Below are 22,797 nucleotides of genomic sequence, written 5' to 3' on the forward strand. Positions count from 1 at the left end.
CTTCTTACCCCTGCGTCTGGCATGTACAAAGCTAAAATGATCCTAAAGCTGAACTCCCGTGGCATAATTTTTTATTTTACCCATGCTATGGTTCCCCCTGCAAGGGTTAACTGCTCATGTTGCATAGAGGATGATGAACAAGGTGATATACTTACCTTATTCCTTGCTTCCTCAGCAGCCCCTGCTTTTTAGGGAAAAATATCAATCTTTCATAATGTATGAAACTGAAAAACTTCTCTCTCTCCTTGCTGAAGCATGATACGATGTCATGGCTTCAAGCATCAGGATCTACATGGGAAATGAAGAAAGTGATTTTAGAAAGCGTAGGAAGGACATCATCGGGTTGAAAATGAAGTTTTACTTTAATCACTGCTAACAAGTGAACCTAACATTAAAAAAAGTGTCTGAATTACATTATACCAACATTCACACTATTGTTTTCTTTTTTCCTTCCTCAGCTCCTTCACTAATTGGCATGGTGAGGAAAGACTGGGCATCTCAAAGCAGCATTGCTCTCTCGTGGCAAGAACCAGACTATCCTAATGGGGTCATTCTGGACTACGAGATCAAATACTATGAGAAAGTAGGTCTTGCTCAGCATTCCTGGAAAAACGCTTAAGATGCAAGTAGTGCTTTCTTTCTGACTATGTTACAAAATGTTATTCTTTCTGTGCCTTATTTTCACATTCACTCTTTATAAAGGTAAAATATGACTTTTTCTTCTGTGCTGCTGTATTTATATGTATGTGCAGTAAAATGCTTTACGCATTCTTTTTGCAATCTATCATTTGAATATTTGCAAGAAATTTTATTTTTTCAATAAGTGCTAGATCAAGGACTTGCCTTATATATATATATATATATATATATATATATATATATATATATATATATATATACACATTAGCAAGATATCCACTCGCACTGCAGCATTGCAAGGAAAGTGACAGAGTTTTAGAGAAAGGGGGTGGGGCTTACAATGCAATGTGACATATTGGGATTGATTTACTAAAGGCAAATAGTGCACTTTGCAAGGGCAGTTGCACACAGTTTCCCCAGAGCGTGGTGCAAGGAAAATAAAAAAAATAAAACAGCATTTTTGCTTGCACATGATTGGATGATGGAAGTCAGCTTAGTTTTACCACATTCACCATTTGCCCAAGCTCAGTAAAAGTGAAAAACATATGTAATGGATATGAATGTTGGTTTTGAAATACCCTCACCTCCTGCTCTCCACTGCTTATAAAAAAAAAAGGTAATACTAATTCAAATGGGTAATTTTGCATTGTCCTTTCCCAGATGTTCTGTTTTGTAGACAACCATGTCAAGGTTAAAAGTTTAGGAACCACATAACTGATATTTGTATTCTGGAAATGCAGAATAACAGAATGGCACTGGAATTTGCAGTAGTAACTAGAAAACTACAGACTAATTCCATTCATTCCTATAATAGAAGGCATTTTGGTCCATTACATATAACTCCATCTAAGGCCAAACAGTTCTCGGGCTAATCTGTTTGCAAAGAGAAAGTGAATGTAATCCCACCATCCATGAAGAAAGACCTTGTCCTCCCACAGGGCATATGGGCTACCAGCAGAACTGAACCCTTTCACACCCACAACCTACTAGCCATTGGGTTCCAGCCTGTATACTGGCATTGCAAAAATAATTGATAGCAATAACTAATAACAAAAGTATGATTTAGAAATATTTTATATAACTTTCAAAAGGTGTATTTATTTATAGTAAAACAAAATAGAAACAACAACAAGTGGGCATAGCAAGGCCAGGTAGGGCCGGTTCACACAGCGAGGCGAGGCGAGGCGACACGGCTCGCCTCGCCTCGCTCCCGCAAGTCGCCCCCGTTCTGTACAATGGAACCGTTCTGAGAGGAGCGACTCGAGTCGCTCCGACTCAGAAAAAAGGTTCCTGTACTACTTCGGGGCGACTTCGGGGGCGACTTGCATTGACTTCTATACAGAAGTCCTCTGCAAGTCGCCGCTGAGCTCCCCGCAGGTCGCGGCGAGGTAAGTCGGAGACGCCTCGCCGCGCCTCGCTGTGTGAACCGGCCCGTAGGTTAATACAAAATCCAAATTTGAAACTCAAGAGGATAAACCTTTCAGTCCAGAAATCCCATTATGAAAAAACATACCACTGAAATGGAACGTGGCAACAGATAAAATAGTAGGTCCGTGACTTAAAATATTGAATTTCTGTTTATTTTATATATTTGGTTTTCACACAGACACATATACAGCTACTATTGGCATGCATTTGTGTTTAATCTGTCTGTTATTAAACACAGCCAGAACGTCTATCATCATCTATATATCTGTATGTGTATGAATGGATGGATAGATGATAGATAGATAGATAGATAGATAGATAGATAGATAGATAGATAGATAGATAGATAGATAGATAGATAGATACATAGATACATACATAGATAGATAGATAGATAGATAGATAGATAGATAGATAGATAGATAGATAGATAGATAGATAGATAGATAGATAGATAGATAGATAGATAGATACATAGATACATAGATAGATAGATAGATAGATAGATAGATAGATAGATAGATAGATAGATACATACATACATACATAGATAGATACATAGATACATATATAGATACATCGATAGATAGATAGATACATAGATACATAGATACATATATAGATACATCGATAGATACATCGATAGATAGATAGATGGATAGATACTAAGCAAATACAACATTTAGTAGAACAGTTGACTTGAAATTTAGTTTTCTCTACATTTTCATACAGTATACTGCGTGTTAAATGCATTCCTCAGCTTGAACCCAGGTCTGTGTTCATGCTGAACATGTTTTTATGTTTTGGAAATTTCATTAAACACAGGTAAAACACAAAGGATTAAGTACTAAGTCAATGAACACAGCAGTACTCTAAAATGGCTGAGTTTGCGGTAATTTCAGCTTCCTAACAAATGTTATAATTCATTTTACAGTTGCAACAGTTGCCATGTAATCTCCCCTAGGAGTAAATTCTGTTCTACTTTATTTATATTTCATTTGTGAAGAGTAACACCAAAGAATCAAGTTTTTATGTTTATATTCATAAACAATGTATTTTTTCAAGTTAATTTAAATAAACTACACTGTGGAGTGCACTTATTAATAAATTATTTTTGTGCATACTTTATCTGGACTGCCCTCTACTCTAAAAAAATAAAAAAATAAAAAAAAAAAATATATATATATATATATATATATACAGTATCTCACAAAAGTGAGTACACCCCTCACATTTTTGTAAATATTTTATTATATCTTTTCATGTGACAGCTGAAGAAATTAAACTTTGGAGGTTATTTACGTGAGGCAAATCCCCTTTGCACTTTTTCAGGAACTTTACAGGTGCTATTTTTATCCCAAAAGCGCCTGAAAAACACCCCAGTGTGAAAGGGGTCTAACAAAAGTAACACACTAGCTGTCTTTTTTCCTCAGTTCCCTGACAGACAACATCTGTGAGGCTACTTTCACACTGAGGCAGTTTTCAGGCGTTTTAGCACTAAAAATAGGGCCTGTAAAGAGCCTGAAAATGGCCTCCCATGTCTCCCCAGTGTGAAAGCCAGAGTGCTTTCACACTGGGGGAGTGTGCTTGTGGGATGGGAAAAAAAGTCCTGCAAGCAGCATCTTTTGGGGGGTTTGGGAGTGCTTTATACAGCACTCATACACTGCCCCTGCCCATTGGAATGAACATGCAGTGCTTTCAAATCGCTTTTCAGGCTTCAACACGAGCGCTTTTAACCCCTTCTTAACCCCTTCTTGGGGGTTAAAAGCCCCACTACCGGGGGCGAAAAGCGCCACTAAAACTAGCAGCACTTAACTGCTAAAGACCCGCTGCCCAACATTTAAAAATTTTTTAAGAGGACCTTAGGATCACAAGAAAGCTCAGTTTGTCCCCCCAAAAAGAATTTATGTATCAATTCTGTATCATAAGTAATTGCAAAGGTATAGACACATAGCTGAAATGTGAAAATATGATCTTTTAGATTGTAAGCTCTAACGAGCAGGGCCCTCTGATTCCTCTTGTACCAAATTGTAATGTAACTCTAATGTCTGCTGTTATGTTGTAAAGCGCTGTGCAAACTGTTGGCGATATATAAAACCTGTATTATAATAATAATAATAATAATAATGATCTGGTCCATAGGGAGTAAACAGGTGTGAGAGCCAAAGTGGTTAAAAAACAAAAATTGCTAAATACCGTAAGTGTCAGCAAATTTCCCCCCATCTGCCTCATTCCTTAATGCTGTGTGTGCCTTTTTGACCCACAGAGATGTGTCTTGTGGATTGCAGGGAAGGGGTGGTAGCAGAGTTCTGGAAATTGATAATCTTATATTAACCACTAAAGGCTTTGGAGGTCCTACGGCACTAAGATCATGATATAATGTGGATTCCCACTTTACCCTTAGCTTTATTACATTAGACAAGTTGAAGATTTAATAAGTGTTAATTGGTATGTTTGGTTAACATTTTGTTTTAAATTGTTTTGGGGAAAAAATCTTGCAGTACATTTGTTTTTCCTTTTTTTTCTTTTAGAGTTAGTGTCTCCTCTGTTTGAAGTCTAAAATGAATTCCTATTTTGATAAATACTTAACTCCTATATGTAGTGATAAAGTTACTGAAAGCACTAAAAATGTTGTTCAGGCAAAAAAGGGAACCAAGGATTGGGCCACTGCCATCTCACTTAACCAATGCCTATTTTCTTGGTCATAAGTTGCGATCACTGTTAAGGCAGGAGTCTCTTACACCAGACCTGCTGGAATAGATTATTTGATCAGAGCCTTGAGTTTATTCATGTGACTGTGGCATCAGCCTTTTATTTAACTAAAGTGTTGTTTTCAGCACTTGTATTTTTATTACAGCAAAGAATAAAATACTGTATATACTTGCATGTGAAGATATAGGTCCGCTTTGCTTCCTTGTTAACAGTGCTCTGGTAGCAATTTATGCTTTTTGTAGAATAATTTTCAGTGTTTGGTGACCAAGATTGGGTTGTTGTTATAGCGCTTAGAAAATTACTCTTTTCTATTCTTTTTTTTTCACAAATGTATTTCACTATGGACCACTTATTCCGTTCCGCATGGAAACTCCCATTGACCGAGCTTTGTTAGGGCATGTATGATGACATTTACATAAGTTAACATCATGTTTATGCTAATAGTATATTTTCTAGGCTAGTTGGGTTTTTTGAACTCATAATGGGTGCAAAGATCACACCATTACTTTGATGCAGATCTGCAATTCCCAGAGTCAAATTTTGTCACATTAAATACATGCTGCAACAATTAGATGCAAATTCTATAGCAATGAGTGATTTGTGTGACATTCTATATTTACCTCCTTACAAAAATAATCATTTTAATTTATGTTGTTTTCTTACTTACTGGCTCCGATCTAAATTGGCCTTGTACTGTATGTGTGTGCAAATTGGCTATGCCCAAAAAAATGGTATAGGGAGCCAGGAACTGCCATGGGGGCAGTTTGTACCAATGGCAAAATTTGAAAATGAAATTACCTACGGAAGTGAGAGGGTCTTTTCATGCTTCAGCACATTGAAAATATACAAATCCTGTACATTACAGGTTTGGGGTGTATGTTAAAGGCTAAGTTCACCTTTTGAAAAAAAATAAAAATAATGCACATTTTTTTGCAGGTAAGACCAGCAGATTGCATGTGCAATGTCCAGTTTTTCTGCAGACTCTCAGGATAGCTGTCTGTCCGTATCTCCAATATGGGTAGGCAGTTACTTGGGAGCAGAAAGATTAAGGAACTACTAGAGTGCTCACCAGCGCCCTTGTAGTTCATTATCTACTACAAGCCATCAACCACAATGGAAGACCCCTAACCGCTGTCACAATGAGAGGAGAATTAAGGGAAGGAGGGGCAGATGCTGGAACATGTTAAATGTCCCACCCTAAAAACAGGTGGCACATGTAACATGTTGCAAAGGTAAACTTATCCTTTAAAGCTGGATGTTGTGTTATGGAACAGCCTCAGAGAGAAGGAGAAAGGCAAATTAGTAATGCTGGCAAACAAGCGGCTGCTCTGCTCTAGAAGGATGTAGGTGTAGAAGGTTTTTGTCGTTCAGTCAACTATCACCTGGGTGTGCTGTGACTGTAGTCGAAAAAAAGGCACACATGCTTCACGGCCAGTTTTGATTCCCTACCCCACGCTATGTCCTATAGCACCTGCTAACCGCTATTACAGCCATGTGCACCACCTCTACTTCTCAATTTAGACCTGCCTCTCATTCTCATTTTTTTCAGTATGGTGAATGGAATGCCTAGCAGTTACTGAAACTATAGGGATAGGAATGTGAATGCATGGAGCTTTTAATACACCATAGTTATCACACATCAATGTGGTGGCATACTGAATTTGAAGGGCAGTTCCAACAACTGTTCAGTAACAAGAGAATGCTGCATGCCCACAACCTAAAAAAGGTTCTAGCAAGACAGGTTTTCCTCCATACCTCCCAAAAAAATACATAAACAGTTGGGTTTGTGGAACTGTGAAACAAGGGGGTATATAAGAGTACAGAGTTCTCCACACTGCAAATTACAGTATAGCATGTATAGCACTGTATTAAATCACATAGCATTGCTTAGCACAGTATAGCACCGTATGGCAAAATATCTCTCCCTGCACAAATTTGTTAGCTTTCCTCAACCAGCTCCAACAACATTAAATTATGGCTTCTGGGAGTTTTCCTTTTATAGTGAGGGCAGTGGCTTGCCTATTCTTTTCATTTCCTGGCTGTCAGGGTCCCCTCTGAGCAGGTACAAGGGTTATGCAGTGCATTATGAGTTATGCATACATTTAAGTCCATAAATTCATAGTTTTGCCAAACTGTGAAATTGTGAGATCTGCCCCAAACTCAATGTGGCACCGTACTCAAATCTCATGCCTACCTGCAAGTCTACCCTACCAGTCTGGAATTAGTGACTACAAACTGTACAACCTGTAGTATGAATGAATGAATGAATGAAATACTTATATAGCGCACAATGCGAACTGAATCGCCTCTAGGCGCTGTGGCGAGCTTTGATCATCTGCTAAAAGAGGAAGGTCTTGAGTTTTTTCCTAAAAGCCAGGTGATTTTCTTCCAGGCGGATGTTTATTGGTAGAGCATTCCATAGCCGAGGCCCTTGGACAGCGAATCTCCGATCCCCCTTGGATTTATACCGGGCTTTGGGCACGAGGAGGAGGTTTTTGTTGGCTGATCGAAGACTGCGGTTTGGTGTGTAATGATTTATTTTCTCCATTAGGTATTGCGGAGCTTCTCTATGCACGCATTTGTGGGTGAGGCAAAGGGTCTTGAACGTGATCCGATTTTTTACGGTTAGCCAATGTAAGCTCCTCAGTGAAGGAGAAATGGATTCCCAGGGTTTTTTCCCTGTTATCAGCCTTGCCGCCGTGTTTTGGATCAGTTGTAATCGCGCAAGTTGATATTGTGGTAATCCTATGTAAAGCGAGTTTGCGTAGTCCAGTCGTGAATTAATGATTGTTCCAACTACCACTGCTTTGTCATTCTTTGGGATAAAAGGGATGAGTCTGTTTTATTCTTCATCAAGTCTTATCCTTGCAGTTGTTTAAAATGATCTAATGGCCAGCTTCTCCTCCTGGGGTCACATTTTTGTAGTTGTATAGGTTTGAGTTTGCAGTTTTCACCTCCACAGCGCTGAGTAATATGTTTCTGGTTTATGAATACAGGATATAATAGCAGCACTTGTCTGACATTTAGCAACTAGAAAGAATTTAGAAATATGTCAGTGAAATACCTTTTTTTAAAAGAAACAAATAAAAAAAATCATATAAGCTCTACAGTAAAAGCACAATGTAAATACACATCTGCACCCACTCCAGGCAAATATAAAAGAACAAGATGTAACGCCGGCTCCTGAAGAGCATGCGCTATATGTTTTGCAATTTAATGTTACCCTTAAAACCGCAGTTTGGTTTGGGTCTAATTGTTCTAAATTTTTGACCTCAGCATCAGTCTGACTGGACTGCAGGGTGTTCTGCCTGACCGTGGGGGGCGCTGTCACTTTTAACAAGCATGAAACAGTCTAGTTGGGTGTATTAAGGCTACTTTCTTTAGGAACCAGCCCAGTAAGAGTGTCGCTCTTGCTGTGCTTTCTGGGAGGGGGTACTTAAGGTGCGGATGTCACGTGTTTCGGGGTTTCCGATCCAGAAGTGTGTTCTGACTGCATGGTCCTGGTCCTCCTGACCGGCCTCCAGGACATCCATAGCCTGGGGTGCAGATCCACCTGACTTTATGTCTCAGGGCTGGCTAACCCGAGGCGAGGAAACTGAAAGGAGGATTCGTAAGGTGGTCTGCTGCTGTCTCGGTTAGTGGAGAGGCCCAGCAACTGTGAAGTTATCCAGGGGAGGACTCTTCAGTAGAAGGCCATGCAAGGGTTGGCTTCTCAACAAGAGCCTGGACAAGTTGAAGGGCCTAATTGAATCCAATCTCGTGCGGTATTGCACTGCAAGATACTGGTACCACATGAGTGTTCTACAAGCTTTCAAGTTTCCCTCATGTGTTCTATAGCAAAGTCTGTGGCAGAGACTTATTCCTGACTCAAGCACCCTTTTGGCTGCTAGGCCTGGTGAGAGAAGGACTATCCAATTAGGGTGGGGATCCAGTTGTGAATAGCTATTCTCTGGATTTATTAAAAGTGAGAGACTGTTTCATATGGCATTTAACATTAACAGTACCTGGACTTTTCACCTAAACCCTCTGATCCTATGTTGAGAGACTGTGTTGTTAACTGCTTTTCACAAATAAAAATCACTTTAAGTGGATCTGTCGTCAGTCTCTGTAGTTTTTGGGCCATCTACCTCAGAAAACCCCTAGACGCATACGGGGTGAAGAAGGTAATGGTAAGCCCAATAAATTTAGCCACTCCTTCGGGAGTCAGTGCTACATGTGGGGTCTTGTAGTCTGGGATTTGCCGTTACCCCTCGCAATGAAAGAACTGTGCACGTGGTGAATATAAGGACGGAGGGTTACTTTTTGGACTGCGCCAGTTTGTGAAAAATTATAGACATCTACTGTTGGCGCGTAAGCGTGGGAAGAGCCTGGAAAAAAGCCCACGAGTTGCGTAGCTGGAGGAACCAGTGGGAGGAGTCTCGTCTGTTTCGTTTACCTGCACGAGGCACCACGTGAGTGTCATGAGAGAGAGGAAGAAGCAGGTTGTGTTTTCTGGATAGAGAAAGAGAAAACTAAAAAAAACTGATGTTTTGAGTTCCAGGAATGTCGCCCACCATGGGACCCAGAATGCTGTCTGTGGGAGTTCCTATGGGTGTGAGACTCCCTGGAGCCGTGCTGGCCAATACAGAGATTCGGCTGGCCCCTCAAGGGCATTTCATCCTGTATGCATCAGGTGACGTCAAGGCCCTGGGGATGCTCTGTGCAAAATGTGAAGGACTGATCGTAAATCCTCGGGCGTTTGTTCGCTGTCCTGGCTGTGGGGAATACTTCTTCAAAGTGGAGCAGTCTATCACGCCGCCGAAGGCCTATGGTGTAGACTGGGCCACGGGCATGGCTACCGAGGAGTCTACTACCTATGCTCCTTCGGTGAGGCCTTCCACAGCAGAAATGCCTCATGCCGCTAGTATCCCTGAGGGAGATGCCATCGCTTCTACTACTGCTACTGTTGGAGGAACTCCTCTGGAGCTGATGGACATCAATTCTTCTACTATCACCAATGTCACTATGCCCACATTAGAGAAAGTGGAGTGTGCAAAGACTTTACGCAACCACAGCGGAAGACCACTCCCAAGTCTGGCCAGACCAAATCGGTGGAAGAAGGTTGCCCCGGAGAAGTCTAACAAAACAGTGAGTAAGACTGTGACTAATTATTGGCCGGTGGAAGAGTTACGGGACTCGGAGTTAGACTCCCTGTCCGACACAGGGGATGATGATCTTTTTGAGACAATGTCACAGGAGTTGCTATGGGCTGGTGGGGATGATATGGCCGCTACCTGTACAAACATTTTGGGCTGGCTAGCTCTTAAATTCAGGGAGTGGAACACCACGTGCGGGAACCCCAATCACCATTAATGTGACATTGCCAAAGCCCGTAAACCTGCCCACACTTCAGAGAAACTCTGCCACACTGGTGCATAGGTCCCCAAATTCATGTATACCCCCCGGGGAGAGAAGTGCCTAAGCATTACCCAGACTTGCAAGGTCTCAGTGGCTCTTAAATAAATAAGTAGTAACTGAGTATGGGTTGGAGTTCCCATATGTGCCCAGAGAGATTATGGATGTGATTGAAGAGAACCGTTAAACATGGTACGCAGATGACGTCTGGAGCTATCTGAAGGTTCCGAAGCCACTTCGCAAGAAAGCTTTTTCCCCTGAGCTGTACGAATGATTTGTTGGTTGTCTGCAGCACTAGAGCTACGGCCGGCATATCTATGGGGACAAAGTTGTTATCTGCAGACCAGATAAAGACAGTGCAGTTTATTTTGTTACAACTGTGGATGCGCAAGGAAAAGACCTGACTCTGCTGGATCCAAGGTTTTATTAGTAAAGAGAAATTACCTGGACTGTGTACTCTTCCTTTGGATTCAAAAGAGTTTTTTTTTTTTTCCCTTTTTTCTTGAAAAAAAAGAAAAGCAAGGACTGTGGGGTAGCTAGATAGGGTTAGCTCATAAGAAGCACCATGTCAAGACTACTTAATGGGTCACAGTACCTGCTTTTAGGAAAAAGGACTTGCACTTCGGTGACTCTGACCATTAGGTGGTGTGGATTGGCACAAATGTTTACTGCTATTGCTTGCTGATAAAAAAAAAAGATTTTAAAAGTTTAGAAGAGAGGGTCTCATTGAGAATGGGATGAGACCCTGCCTTCTAACAAGTTCAGAGAGTATTTTGTTTGTTTGTGTGTTTTCTCTTTTAGGATTCACCAAGACCGTCTATTGATGTTTTACATTCCTTTCCCTTTCCCATTCCTAACCCTAAAGTTCAGGTACTCTAATTTTTCTAGCTTTAGGAGTTTTTATAGCTAGACAATGAGGACATCGTCTAAATCACCAGGGAGAGTATGTAGCGCCGACTCCTGAAGAGCATGTGCTATATGTTTTGCAATTTAATGTTGCCCTTAAAACCACAGTTTGGTTTGGGTCTAATTGTTCTAAATTTTTTACTTAAGCATCAGTCTGACTGGACTACAGGGTGTTCTGCCTGGCCATGGGGGGCGCTGTCACTTTTGTCAGGCATGAAAGACAGTCCAGTTGGGTGTATTAAGGTTACTGTCTTTTGGAGCCAGCCCAGTGGGAGTGTCGCTCTTTCTGTGCTTTCTGGGTACTTAAGGTGCGGATGTCACGTGTTTTGGGGTTCCGGTCCAGAAGTATGTTCTGACTGCATGGTCCTGGTCCTCCTGACCAGCCCCCAGGACAAGCATGGCCTGGGGTGTGGATCCACCCGACTTTACATCTCAGGACTGGCTAGCCCGAGGCAAGGAAACTGAAAGGATGATTCGGAGGTGGTTCGGTGCCATCTCAATTAGTGGAGGGGCCCAGCAACTGTGAAGTTATCCAGGGAGGACTCTTCGGGAGAAGACCACGCAAGGGTTGGCTTCTCAACAAGAGCCTGGACAAGTTGAAGGACCTAAGTGAATCCAATCTTGTGCGGTATCACCGGACTGGCTGCAAGATACTGGTACCACATGAGTGTTTTACAAGCTTTCAAGCTTTCCTCGCGTGTTCTATAGCAAAGTCTGTGGCAGAGACTAATTCCTGACTCAAGCACCCTGTTGGCTGCTAGGCCTGGTGAGAGAAGGACTATCCAATTCGGGTGGGGATCCAGTTGTGAATGGCTATTCTCTGGATTTATTCAAAGTGAGAGACTGTTTCATATGGAATTTAACATTAAGAGTACCTGGACTTTTCATCTAAACCCTCTGATCCTATATTGAGAGACTGTGTTGTTAACTGCTTTTCGCAAATAAAAATCCCTTTAAGTGGATCTGTCGTCCATCTCTGCAGTTTTTGGGCCATCTACCTTGGGAAATGGTGAAGAAGGTAACGGTAAGCCCAATAAATTCAGCCGCTCCTTCGGGAGTCAGTGCTACACAATTTCACCCAATTATGTATAAATAATTAAAAAAAAATTACATGTATCTTTACATTTTAATCTGTTCTGATATCAGCCTCTCCTAATCCTATTCATAGCTGCACAGATTCAAAGAGAAGGGTATTTTAAGTCAATACGGGTTCATACTCCTTTGTTTAGTGTTGTAAATCAACAATTTGAGCATATAGGAACAAAGAGTGGTGACCTCATTAGTGTTGTGCTTCTGGCAGGAATACCTGGATCCCAAGCCTAGCTAAACACAATTACAGAACCTTTGGCAGGGCAAACAGTTCATGTATATGTATTTAGTTCAGTTTCAGTTCATATTTAACTGTTTGTCTGGAATGCAGGTGTAAAGTTTAACTGCACCAAAGGCTATGTCATAGACCACACTCCCTGTAACCCCTAAAAGTATTGTACTTACCTGTTCCCAATTTGATGAGCCATCTCTGAATACATCACAAAAACACTTTGTGAAACCATCCTGGCCAGGTTAATGCATGAGCTCTGCGCTCCCATTCATTCCTATGGAACTGTTGTGTATAAGCTCATATTTGGAAGCTCCTTAGTAATGTATGGAAAATTCAGAGCACAGGCATGGGCCCACTTTTCTGTTTAAACAGTTTTTATTTGATTTTTCTTTCCAAGTAAAAGAACAAAGCATATCAACAGAGCAATCTCTTAAAGAGCACTGTACACGCAATATACTAGGTACACATAGAAACCATAATGCCGGGCTGAACTGTTCGGTGAGCCCAGTCTGATTTCAGAGGAGAACAGAAATAAGGGTATCAATGAACATGAGTCCACCAGCAACATAGTAAATAGTCCAACGAAGAGTACCTTATTGATAATTTTAACAAAATGACAGTTAGGAAATATGATAATGGGATCAGGCCAGCTCACACCAGCCCAATGATGCAGTAGGCCCTCATGGAATAATTATATGACAGATCTGACTGTAAGAATATTTAGGACCCATAGGCCCTGTAGAACCAACAATACCCCAGATAGCAAGGGTAGCTTGCCACAAATTTGTGCCAGGTTTGATTTATAAGTCTTGTTAACTTGCTGCACATTTTCACTGGCAAGTTGTACACTTGTAAAGCACTTGAAGCACAAGTTCTAGTTGACACTTTTCCAGTTGCAAATTTAGCAGAGAGAGCAAAATTGCAGTGGTGAGTCTACAGCAAGAGCTCTGCAAGTCTACAGCATGAAAATTCTGCCACAGTGACCCCTGTGGTGGGATGACTACTGCACAACATACCTGAACCATAACTTTCTGCAGACTTGCAGAATGTTTGCAAAGTTGATCTGGAGTCATGCAGTGTGGAATTGCTGCAAATGTGCAACAAACTTGTGAAGCCTGACAAGTCTAACAATAGCTTAGCAAGTCATGTTCAAATTTTCAGCACAATTGCTTGATATCTGGGACATAGCATCTACAAGACCAACTTCAAAATAGTAAGGCACATAAATTGTGCCTGGGCTCATTTTTTATATTTTAACAATAGGCTGGGACAGGTGAGTATAAGACTGGTAGGGGAGTGGAGGGGAGGACTATAAAATAATTGTCAATGCACCAAGGGTGCTGACACACATTAAGGCTCGGTTCACACCTAATGCTGATGCGCCTCCCACCAGAGTTCCTGTGAATCCTGGTTCACCATTTCAGGTCAGATTTGAGGCAAAATTTTGGGCTGAATTCGGACTTGAAATGGACCAAAAGACGCACAGGGCTCCTGTGCAAATTTGAACTGGAGCCGCATCGGAGATATGTGAACCGACCCCATAGAGAGGTCACAATCTCCTCCTATTGCAAATTGGATGCGAGGATCCAATTCACAATTGTGTGAACCTGGCCTTAGACATTATCCTGATATCCTGTGAGCAAGAAAAAAAAATCAAATTAAGATTAACTCCTTCCAAAATAGCATAAAATGAATGTGCATATATCAGCAAATGAAGGTCCTGCATGTCTTATAGTTGAGCATTGTTCAGCCTTCAGTCTGGATCTCCTTTATATGGAAATTTTCTGATATGCGTGTGCTGTGATATTTTCTGCAGTCAATAGGTGATAAGGCTAAGCAAAACGTAATGTTCTCAGGCTTAGTTACTTTTTGTTTCCTTTATCCAGGTATAGCAGGTTTTAACAAAAAAAAAATGTAGATTAACACATGCAAGTCTAAGAAAGTCTATATGTTTTAATATATTTTAGTAAGCATAAGCATATTCAACTCAGTATGTACTAGGATATTTTTTTAACACATTTCTCTCTTCGACGCATAGAAAGGCTTGGAATTGAGAGTTGGCCATACAGGACCAGGTTGGTTGATTCAATACTTGCCTTCTAGAACTAACAATTAGGCCGCAGTAATGTCATTGTAAGAGACATTGTTCGTCGGGGTTAAAGAAGTTGGAAAATCTTATTAGAGGGAGAAGGAAATTGTGCACAAGTATAATGGCTGATAACATTACACAACATCAAAGAAATAAGGGGAGGGTCTTGTACCAGAAATGGTACTCAAAGCAAGACTAGTTGCCAGAGGTCCATTTAGAGCCAAAACAAAGATGCAGTATTGTTAGAGTCCAGATGTGGAGCCCGACTTGTAGGAGGAGACCTCTCTTACAGCGCTGGTTCAGGAGCCGCTGGAATGGGAACAGCGGTCTCGAGAGCACAGTGGGTAGGAGGGCCTGCTGGATAGGGCCGCTGGAGCTGGTAGAAGAGCGGAGATCCCTCTGAAGGCTGAGTGGACTGCGGGTTGCTGGAAGCAGGCAGTAGCTTCAGAAGCCGAAGATTGGAACTGGCAGCAGGCTGGAGAAGAGTCAGACGGTCCGGGTCAGAAGGTAAGCAGACTGGTGGTAACGGAAGGCAGAAGAGGTGTCGGTAAGCAGGCAGAGGTCGGCAACGGAATCACAAGCAGAAGAGGTTTCGAGGTCAGGCAGGCCGGGTCGGGATTGGAGAAGGCAGAGAAGTCAAGCAAGCCGGGTCGATAACGGTAGCAGGTAATCAGGTTCAGGATCAGGTATTCAAAGGTAACCGGGTTCAGGATCAGATATTCAGACACACGGAAGCTGAGACGAAACAGCGCCGCACCGGCGCACTTGAGGGTCCTTTAAACGCTCAGTGGCGGGAAGGAGCGCACGCACGCCACGCACGACCACGTGAACGAGCGCGCGTACGAATCGCCACTCGCGAACGTGCACACTAACGCGTAAACGAACGCGTACGCGAACGCGTACGCGAACGCGCAGAAGACACACGCCGACGCCTGTGTGCACGCAGCTGTACCTGTCTATTGCTGGTAAGTTCCTGACATTGCCCCCTCCCAAGGGGCAGCCTCCGGATGCCCAACAGGTTCCTCTTTTCTGGATGGGCAGACAAGTATGCGTGAATTAACCGCCTGGCATGGATATTGCTGTTCGGTTCCCAGGAATTGTTCTCTGGCCCAAATCCCTTCCATTTGATCAGAAATTGGATGCGTCCCTGTCTTTTTCTGCAATCGAGGATGGCCTCCACCTCGTACTCCTCATTTCCATCCACTAAGATGGGTTCTGGAGGTCTAGTTCCTCTATCAGGAAAGGGATCAGGGGTGGCAGGTCTCAGCAGTGACACATGGAACACAGGATGAATCCTAAGCGACTCAGGCAGGGTTAGCTCGTAGGAAACTTCATTAATTTTCCTCTTAACCGGAAATGGTCCCATAAATTTAGGTGCAAGTTTCCTGGAGGGACAAGCCATTTTAATGTTATTGGTAGAAAGCCATACCTGGTCGCCAGGTTGTAGGATCAGTTCCCCTCTTCTTCTCCGGTCAAAGGCTCTCTTACTGTCTGCCTGGGCCTTGGCCACTGCTTCCTGCAACACCCGGTTATTGTGGCTGAGGAAATCCACTGTCTTCTGGACCGCTGGAACTGAGGTTTCTGGAAGAAAATCAGGCAAAAAGGTTAAATGAAAGCCATAATTGGCGAAAAAAGGGGACTGACCGGTGGCCGAATGACAAGCATTATTGTAGGCAAATTCTGCCAAAGGCAGCAGGGACACCCAATCATTCTGTACGAATGATGTGAAGCACCTAATGTACTGCTCAAGAGTCTGGTTGGTCCTTTCTGTCTGCCCATTAGTTTGGGGATGATAGGCCGAGGACAGTGCCAGCTCAATTTTCAGGATCTCGCACAGGGCCCTCCAGAAGCGTGAGGTGAACTGCACTCCTCTGTCGGAGACTATATTCGCTGGAATCCCGTGTAGCCTCACAATCTCCTTAATGAACACGTGGGCAGTCTCCACAGCAGATGGGGTGCCTTTTAAGGGTGAGAAGTGGGCCATCTTGGATAGCCGGTCTACAACCACAAAAATAGTTGAACATCCCTCAGAACATGGAAGCTCGACAATAAAGTCCATACTAATCATTCTCCAGGGTCTGTCGGGTACAGGTAGGGGTTTCAGCAGTCCCCAAGCCCGGTTCCTGGGTGTCTTGTTCTGGATACAGACGGGGCAAGAGCTGATGTACTTTTCACAAAAGTCCTTCAAATTGGGCCACCAGAACGTGCGTTGTACCAGATCAAGGGTCTTGCGGACCCCAAAGTGGCCTGCCAGTGGGTGGTCATGAAGAAGGGACAGCACCTTAACTCGGACATTCTTGGGGACAAAAATTTGACTTCCCCTCCAGAACAAGCCATCTCTGGACATTAAGGTGATTCCGGGGGGTCTAGAGGAGTCAGAGGATGCTTCTCTGATCAGAGAGAGGAGGTCAGGCTGTAAAAGTAAAAAATTCCCGGCAGGTAAGATGGTGTCAGGAACAGATGAGTCCTTGGGATTGTCATAAATCCGTGACAGCGCATCCGGTTTCACGTTCTTCGATCCGGGCCGGTACGTGATGTGAAAGGAGAAACGTGAAAAGAACAGGGCCCAGCGGGCTTGTCGGGGTCTCAGTCGCTTGGCAGACCGTAGATATTCTAAGTTCTTGTGGTCTGTGTATATTAGTACCGGGTGAGCAGCGCCCTCCAATAGGTATCTCCACTCCTCCAAGGCGGCCTTAATGGCGAGCAACTCTCGGTCGCCTACGTCGTAATTCTTCTCCGCGGAAGAGAGTTTCCTGGAGAAGAACCCCACGGGATGCATTAGGTCCTTGTTGCCTTGACGTTGGGAGATGACCGCTCCTACGGCCACTTCAGAGGCGTCTACCTCGAGGATGAAGGGTAGAGACGGGTCCGGATGGCTGAGAATTGGGGCGGACGTGAAGAGTTTTTTAAGTCTTTCGAAAGCACTCTGGGCCTCCTGAGTCCAGCAGAAGCGGAAGTTTTGTCTGGTCAGTTGCGTGATGGGCGCAATTATAGCTGAAAAGTCTCTTATGAACTTTCTATAAAAGTTCGCAAAACCGATGAAGCGTTGTACACCCTTCTTATCCAAAGGCGCTGGCCAATCTAGTACAGCAGACACCTTTTGGGGATCCATCCTGATGCCCGTTGGGGAGATCACTAGTCCCAGGAATCGGATGCTCTGTAACTCAAATTCGCATTTCTCAGCCTTTGCGTAGAGTCGGTGCTGGCGAAGGCGGTCTAGGACTTTACGGACGTGTTCTCGATGCTGATCAAGAGAGTTGGAAAATATTAAAATGTCGTCCAGGTAGACAATCACGAACACGTCGAGGAAATCCTTAAACACGTCATTGATTAGGTGTTGAAATGTGGCCGGGGCGTTGCAGAGCCCAAAGGGCATCACTAAATATTCATAATGACCGAATCGGGTCCGGAAGGCTGTTTTCCATTCATGCCCGGCCTGGATGCGAACTAGGTTATACGCTCCCCTTAGATCCAACTTGGTGAATATTTTAGCGGATCTCAGTCTCTGGAAGAGTTCGGGTATCAAGGGTAAGGGGTAGCGGTTCTTAACCGTTATCTTGTTTAAGTCTCTATAGTCCACACATGGACGGAGGGACTGATCTTTTTTAGTGACAAAAAAGATTCCAGCTCCTGCTGGGGAAGTTGAAGGACGGATGAACCCCTTCTCTAGGTTTTCGTCCAAGTAGGTCTTCAGTGCCCCCTGCTCCTTTTCTGATAAAGGGAATATGCGTCCGAAAGGAATCTCGGCCCCAGGGAGTAATTTGATCGGACAATCATAGGGACGATGGGGAGGCAGAGTGTCTGCTCCCTTTTTACTGAACACATCAATAAAGTCATGGTAGTGCTTGGGCACAGTCTGCAGTAGGTCTTGATCAGAGTCTACACATAAAAGGGTGGCGGAAGGCTTGGTGGAATCTGTTAGGCAGTGTTTCAAGCAATAGGAAGATGGAAATGTGACTTCTCTGGTAACCCAATTGATGTAGGGGTTGTGGGCTTGGAGCCAGGGTATGCCCAGAATGATCGGGAACATTGGAGAGGAGATGACATCCAACGTCAGAAATTCCTTGTGTTGAGAGGAGATAGTGACAGGTAGAGGGAGAGTCTCTTGAATTACCTTTCCAGAACTGATGCTAGACCCATCGGCCAGAAAAACTGAGAGTTCATGAGCCTTGCCTCGTAACGGGATGCCCTGTCGGCCCGCAAAGGTGGAGTCTATGAAGCAGCGGCATGCCCCGGAGTCAATGATAGCGTTGACTGTCACCGTCCTTCCTTGGAGCTGTAGTGAGAGAGGAACAGCAAGGTGGGTTGAATTGGCAGTCAATGCAGAGAGACTGGTAGAAGCAGAAGGTAGACACTTACTTGTCTTGACAGGGCAATTAAAGACATAGTGACCCGAACCACCGCAGTAGAGGCAGAGATTCTGCTGCCGGCGACGTGCACGCTCTTCTGGAAGCAAAGCGGGGCGCAGTAGTCCTAATTGCATGGGCTCGGAGGTGTCAGGAGCCGTACAGGGCGGAGTAGGGCTGGACGGAGGTACATAGCGAGAAGCAGGCATTGGGGCTCTCGCTGTCATCCAGACTGGACGGGCTTGCTGAGCGGAGCGCTCTGATCTTCGCTCCCTGAGACGGCGATCAATCTGGATTGTCAAGGAGATCAGGGCCTCCAGGGTTTCTGGTATACCGACTCGAGCCAGTTCGTCCTTAAGTCCTTCGGATAACCCCATGCGAAATTGATGCCTTAAAGCCGCATCATTCCATTCCGTGTCTGCGCTCCAGCGTCGAAAGTCCGAGACATAATCCTCAGCCGGTCTGCGGCCCTGCTGGAGCGCAAACAGAGCAGATTCAGCCGTGGCAGTCTTTTGGGGGTCCTCGTATAGCTGAGCCATGGCCTCAAAGAAGGATTGCAGAGAGAAGGTTGCGACTGAATCTCCTTCAAGTAAACGGTGGGCCCAGGTCTGCGGTTCTCCTTGTAGGAGGGAGATTACAAATCCTACCTTCGTGGCTTCCAGGGAGAAAGTCCATGGTTGTAGGGCAAAATAGAGTTGACAAGCGTTCCGAAAAGCCCGAAATTTGGTTCGATCCCCAGAAAACCTTTCCGGAATGGGTACCCTTGGTTCAGGTGGAAGCATGACAACGGATGGTGAGGCGACGGGCTGTGCTGATAGGGAGGACGGAGCAGGGGCCACGTGACCAGTATCTGTAAGGTCCTGGACCTGTCCTTCAAGCCTGGCGTAGCTATCTTGAAGCGATTTTACCGCTTGGGTAAGGGCCGACAGGTGCGTGCAGATCTCCTTCATGGGAGAGGTCTCTCCTGCGGGCTCAGTCATGGCTGTTTCGTACTGTTAGAGTCCAGATGTGGAGCCCGACTTGTAGGAGGAGACCTCTCTTACAGCGCTGGTTCAGGAGCCGCTGGAATGGGAACAGCGGTCTCGAGAGCACAGTGGGTAGGAGGGCCTGCTGGATAGGGCCGCTGGAGCTGGTAGAAGAGCGGAGATCCCTCTGAAGGCTGAGTGGACTGCGGGTTGCTGGAAGCAGGCAGTAGCTTCAGAAGCTGAAGATTGGAACTGGCAGCAGGCTGGAGAAGAGTCAGACGGTCCGGGTCAGAAGGTAAGCAGACTGGTGGTAACGGAAGGCAGAAGAGGTGTCGGTAAGCAGGCAGAGGTCGGCAACGGAATCACAAGCAGAAGAGGTTTCGAGGTCAGGCAGGCCGGGTCGGGATTGGAGAAGGCAGAGAAGTCAAGCAAGCCGGGTCGATAACGGTAGCAGGTAATCAGGTTCAGGATCAGGTATTCAAAGGTAACCGGGTTCAGGATCAGATATTCAGACACACGGAAGCTGAGACGAAACAGCGCCGCACCGGCGCACTTGAGGGTCCTTTAAACGCTCAGTGGCGGGAAGGAGCGCACGCACGCCACGCACGACCACGTGAACGAGCGCGCGTACGAATCGCCACTCGCGAACGTGCACACTAACGCGTAAACGAACGCGTACGCGAACGCGAACGCGCAGAAGACACACGCCGACGCCTGTGTGCACGCAGCTGTACCTGTCTATTGCTGGTAAGTTCCTGACAAGTATAAAGAGACCCTGAGAGGACAGGGCAGAAGAAAGTAGGATGTTGTATTAAAGACGGTGTTGTGATTAAAATGGTTTTTCTATATACCTGACAAAGACCAGCTAGAGGTATAACTAATGCAATTACAATACTCACGAAACCCTTTACTTAACACTGCAGTATTAAGGAGACAACATCTTGGCCTACACAAGAAGGTGATGAGTCAAGATTAAAGGTCAGCAGTTGTCTGGTTTATTGTGGGAGGGGGCTGCATTTTATATGCACCCTTATCGGCCAATCATTGCATAGAACATGGGTGTGGTTAATACAGAGGTGTACATTACATATCATTATTACATATCATTAATTATGTCATCTGCTTCTGAATCACAGTCATGAGATATGTGGCTCAGACATATTGTGACACAATTTCTTTATTTAGACAGTACAGAATGAAACTGCTTATGCAAGCTATATTCTCCCATATGCATGTCTACAGAAAAACTGCTACAGTCTGCAGATACAGAGTCTAAGCTAACTAGTAAAGTTAACCCAAGTTAATATTATATGAACTTATAAAGATGGAGTCACTCTGGTTCAGCCATATCACAACAGATGGGTAGTAAAATGATGCACTGCACATAGCTAGGCCTTGGCGCATATGGTCTTCACTTAGACCTCTAAATGTGAGTATGGAGTGGAACTGTTGTGTGGCAGGTTTTAGCCCTTATACACATTTTTCTGATGACAGGAATATACTGGGTATTAACATTGGGCAGACCAATATTAATCCTGGAGTACTTGAGAGCACAGAGTGAAAGCAAAGCCTGAGCTGAAAATGAACAGACAAGATACAGATAATGGCTACAAGAGACTGTGAGGGGTTTGCTTACACAGGAGGTGAGTGTGGGAGGAACGTAAAATCATGTGGTTGAGTTGTGCTTTTACAGCCCTCCAGTCAATACCCCCTTTAGCTGCAGAGACAGCAGCCAGTGGTGTATACATGCCAAGCCTTTGATGCTTTGCGACCATGGCAGAAATTATACCCCTGTTGCTTTGAGTGGCAATGCATGTGCTTTGCAGGGAGAAGAAACAGCCAGATCACTGTTCTTTGTACACAGAGTTCTATGTTTTTGTAAACACAGCCGATCAGTTGACTTTAGCCAAAATATTGGCTGAAATCAGCTGACAAACTCATGGTGTGTCCAATCACAGCACGGGTTGGCAGGGGGCGCACACATGCCCCAAACCCTTAAGAAAGGCTGCAACGTACATCGTACAATTGTAAACAATTTGAGAATGTTTTTAAGAATATTATTATGATCCATTGTCACGGGGCCCTTAAACGGTGAGGGGCTCATAGACCAGTACCTACTCTGCCAACTTGGTAATCCGGCACTGCAACAACGACACTGTGGGTCCTCCTGAAAATTACATCAGCACCAGATATTCTGACAAAGGAGAAAAGGCTCCCTAACAAAATGTACAGAATAAAAAACATTACCAAGGTGCAGTTTTTTTATTAATTCAGAGATGTATTGCACTTTTAAAGAATAACTAAAAGCAAAACTTTTTTCTCAGTCTTGGATAGAGTGGAGATGGATTTTTACTGTTACCTTTGCCCCGGTTAAGGAGAGTCACCCTCTTTATTTTCCCTGTATACCATTATCATTGGAAGTGGCAGTAAAAGAAAATCCCAAATTTTGGATAATAGAGAAATCTTCCAACTAGTTCTGATAATCTATGGGGCCCCAAACGATTCTACTATGGTACTCAAAGCAGGACTTGCAGGGATTTCCTCTCACTTTCTGTTTTGGCTACGAGACCGGAAGTGAAGGTATATCTGGAATACAAATGGCAATTGTAACCCTCCCTTAAGCCCTATACACACTATCACATTTTCTGCTGATTTTTTCCTTCAGATTTACCAAAACCATGTAATATGAGGTCAAACCTTAGGACTTTCAATTTGTATGCAATCAGGCAGGCCCTTGCACTACATGGTTTTGGTAAATCTGAAGACAAATATCAGCAGAAAATCTGATAGTGTGTAAGGGGCTTTACACTATCCAAAGTGGAAACAAAAGTTTTGCCTATAGTTCAACTTTAAAATGGTTCTAAAGGCTGAAGGTCTTCTTTTACCTTCATGCATTCTATGTATGAAGGTAAAACACCTTCAGTGTGCAGCATCCCCCCACAGGGCACCCTTATACTGTACTTACCTGAACCCGATCCCGATCCAGATACGTGCACA

General features: G+C 44.0%; 1 protein-coding gene across 2 annotated transcripts in view; it reads left to right on the plus strand.

Moving 5' to 3' along the window:
• The window catches only part of EPHA6 (EPH receptor A6), a 1,195,522-nt gene that overhangs the window by 816,375 nt on the left and 356,350 nt on the right, over positions 1-22,797 (plus strand). For both annotated transcript variants that reach the window (XM_077480173.1, XM_077480174.1), the window contains exon 6: positions 459-583. In XM_077480173.1, the coding sequence (XP_077336299.1) occupies positions 459-583 (125 nt within the window). The remainder of the gene's footprint in view (positions 1-458; positions 584-22,797) is intronic.

This window comes from Lithobates pipiens, unplaced genomic scaffold, assembly GCF_037356315.1.
Source record: "Lithobates pipiens isolate NorthernLeopardFrog02 unplaced genomic scaffold, aLitPip1_a1.2 Scaffold_16, whole genome shotgun sequence".
NCBI lineage: Eukaryota > Metazoa > Chordata > Amphibia > Anura > Ranidae > Lithobates > Lithobates pipiens.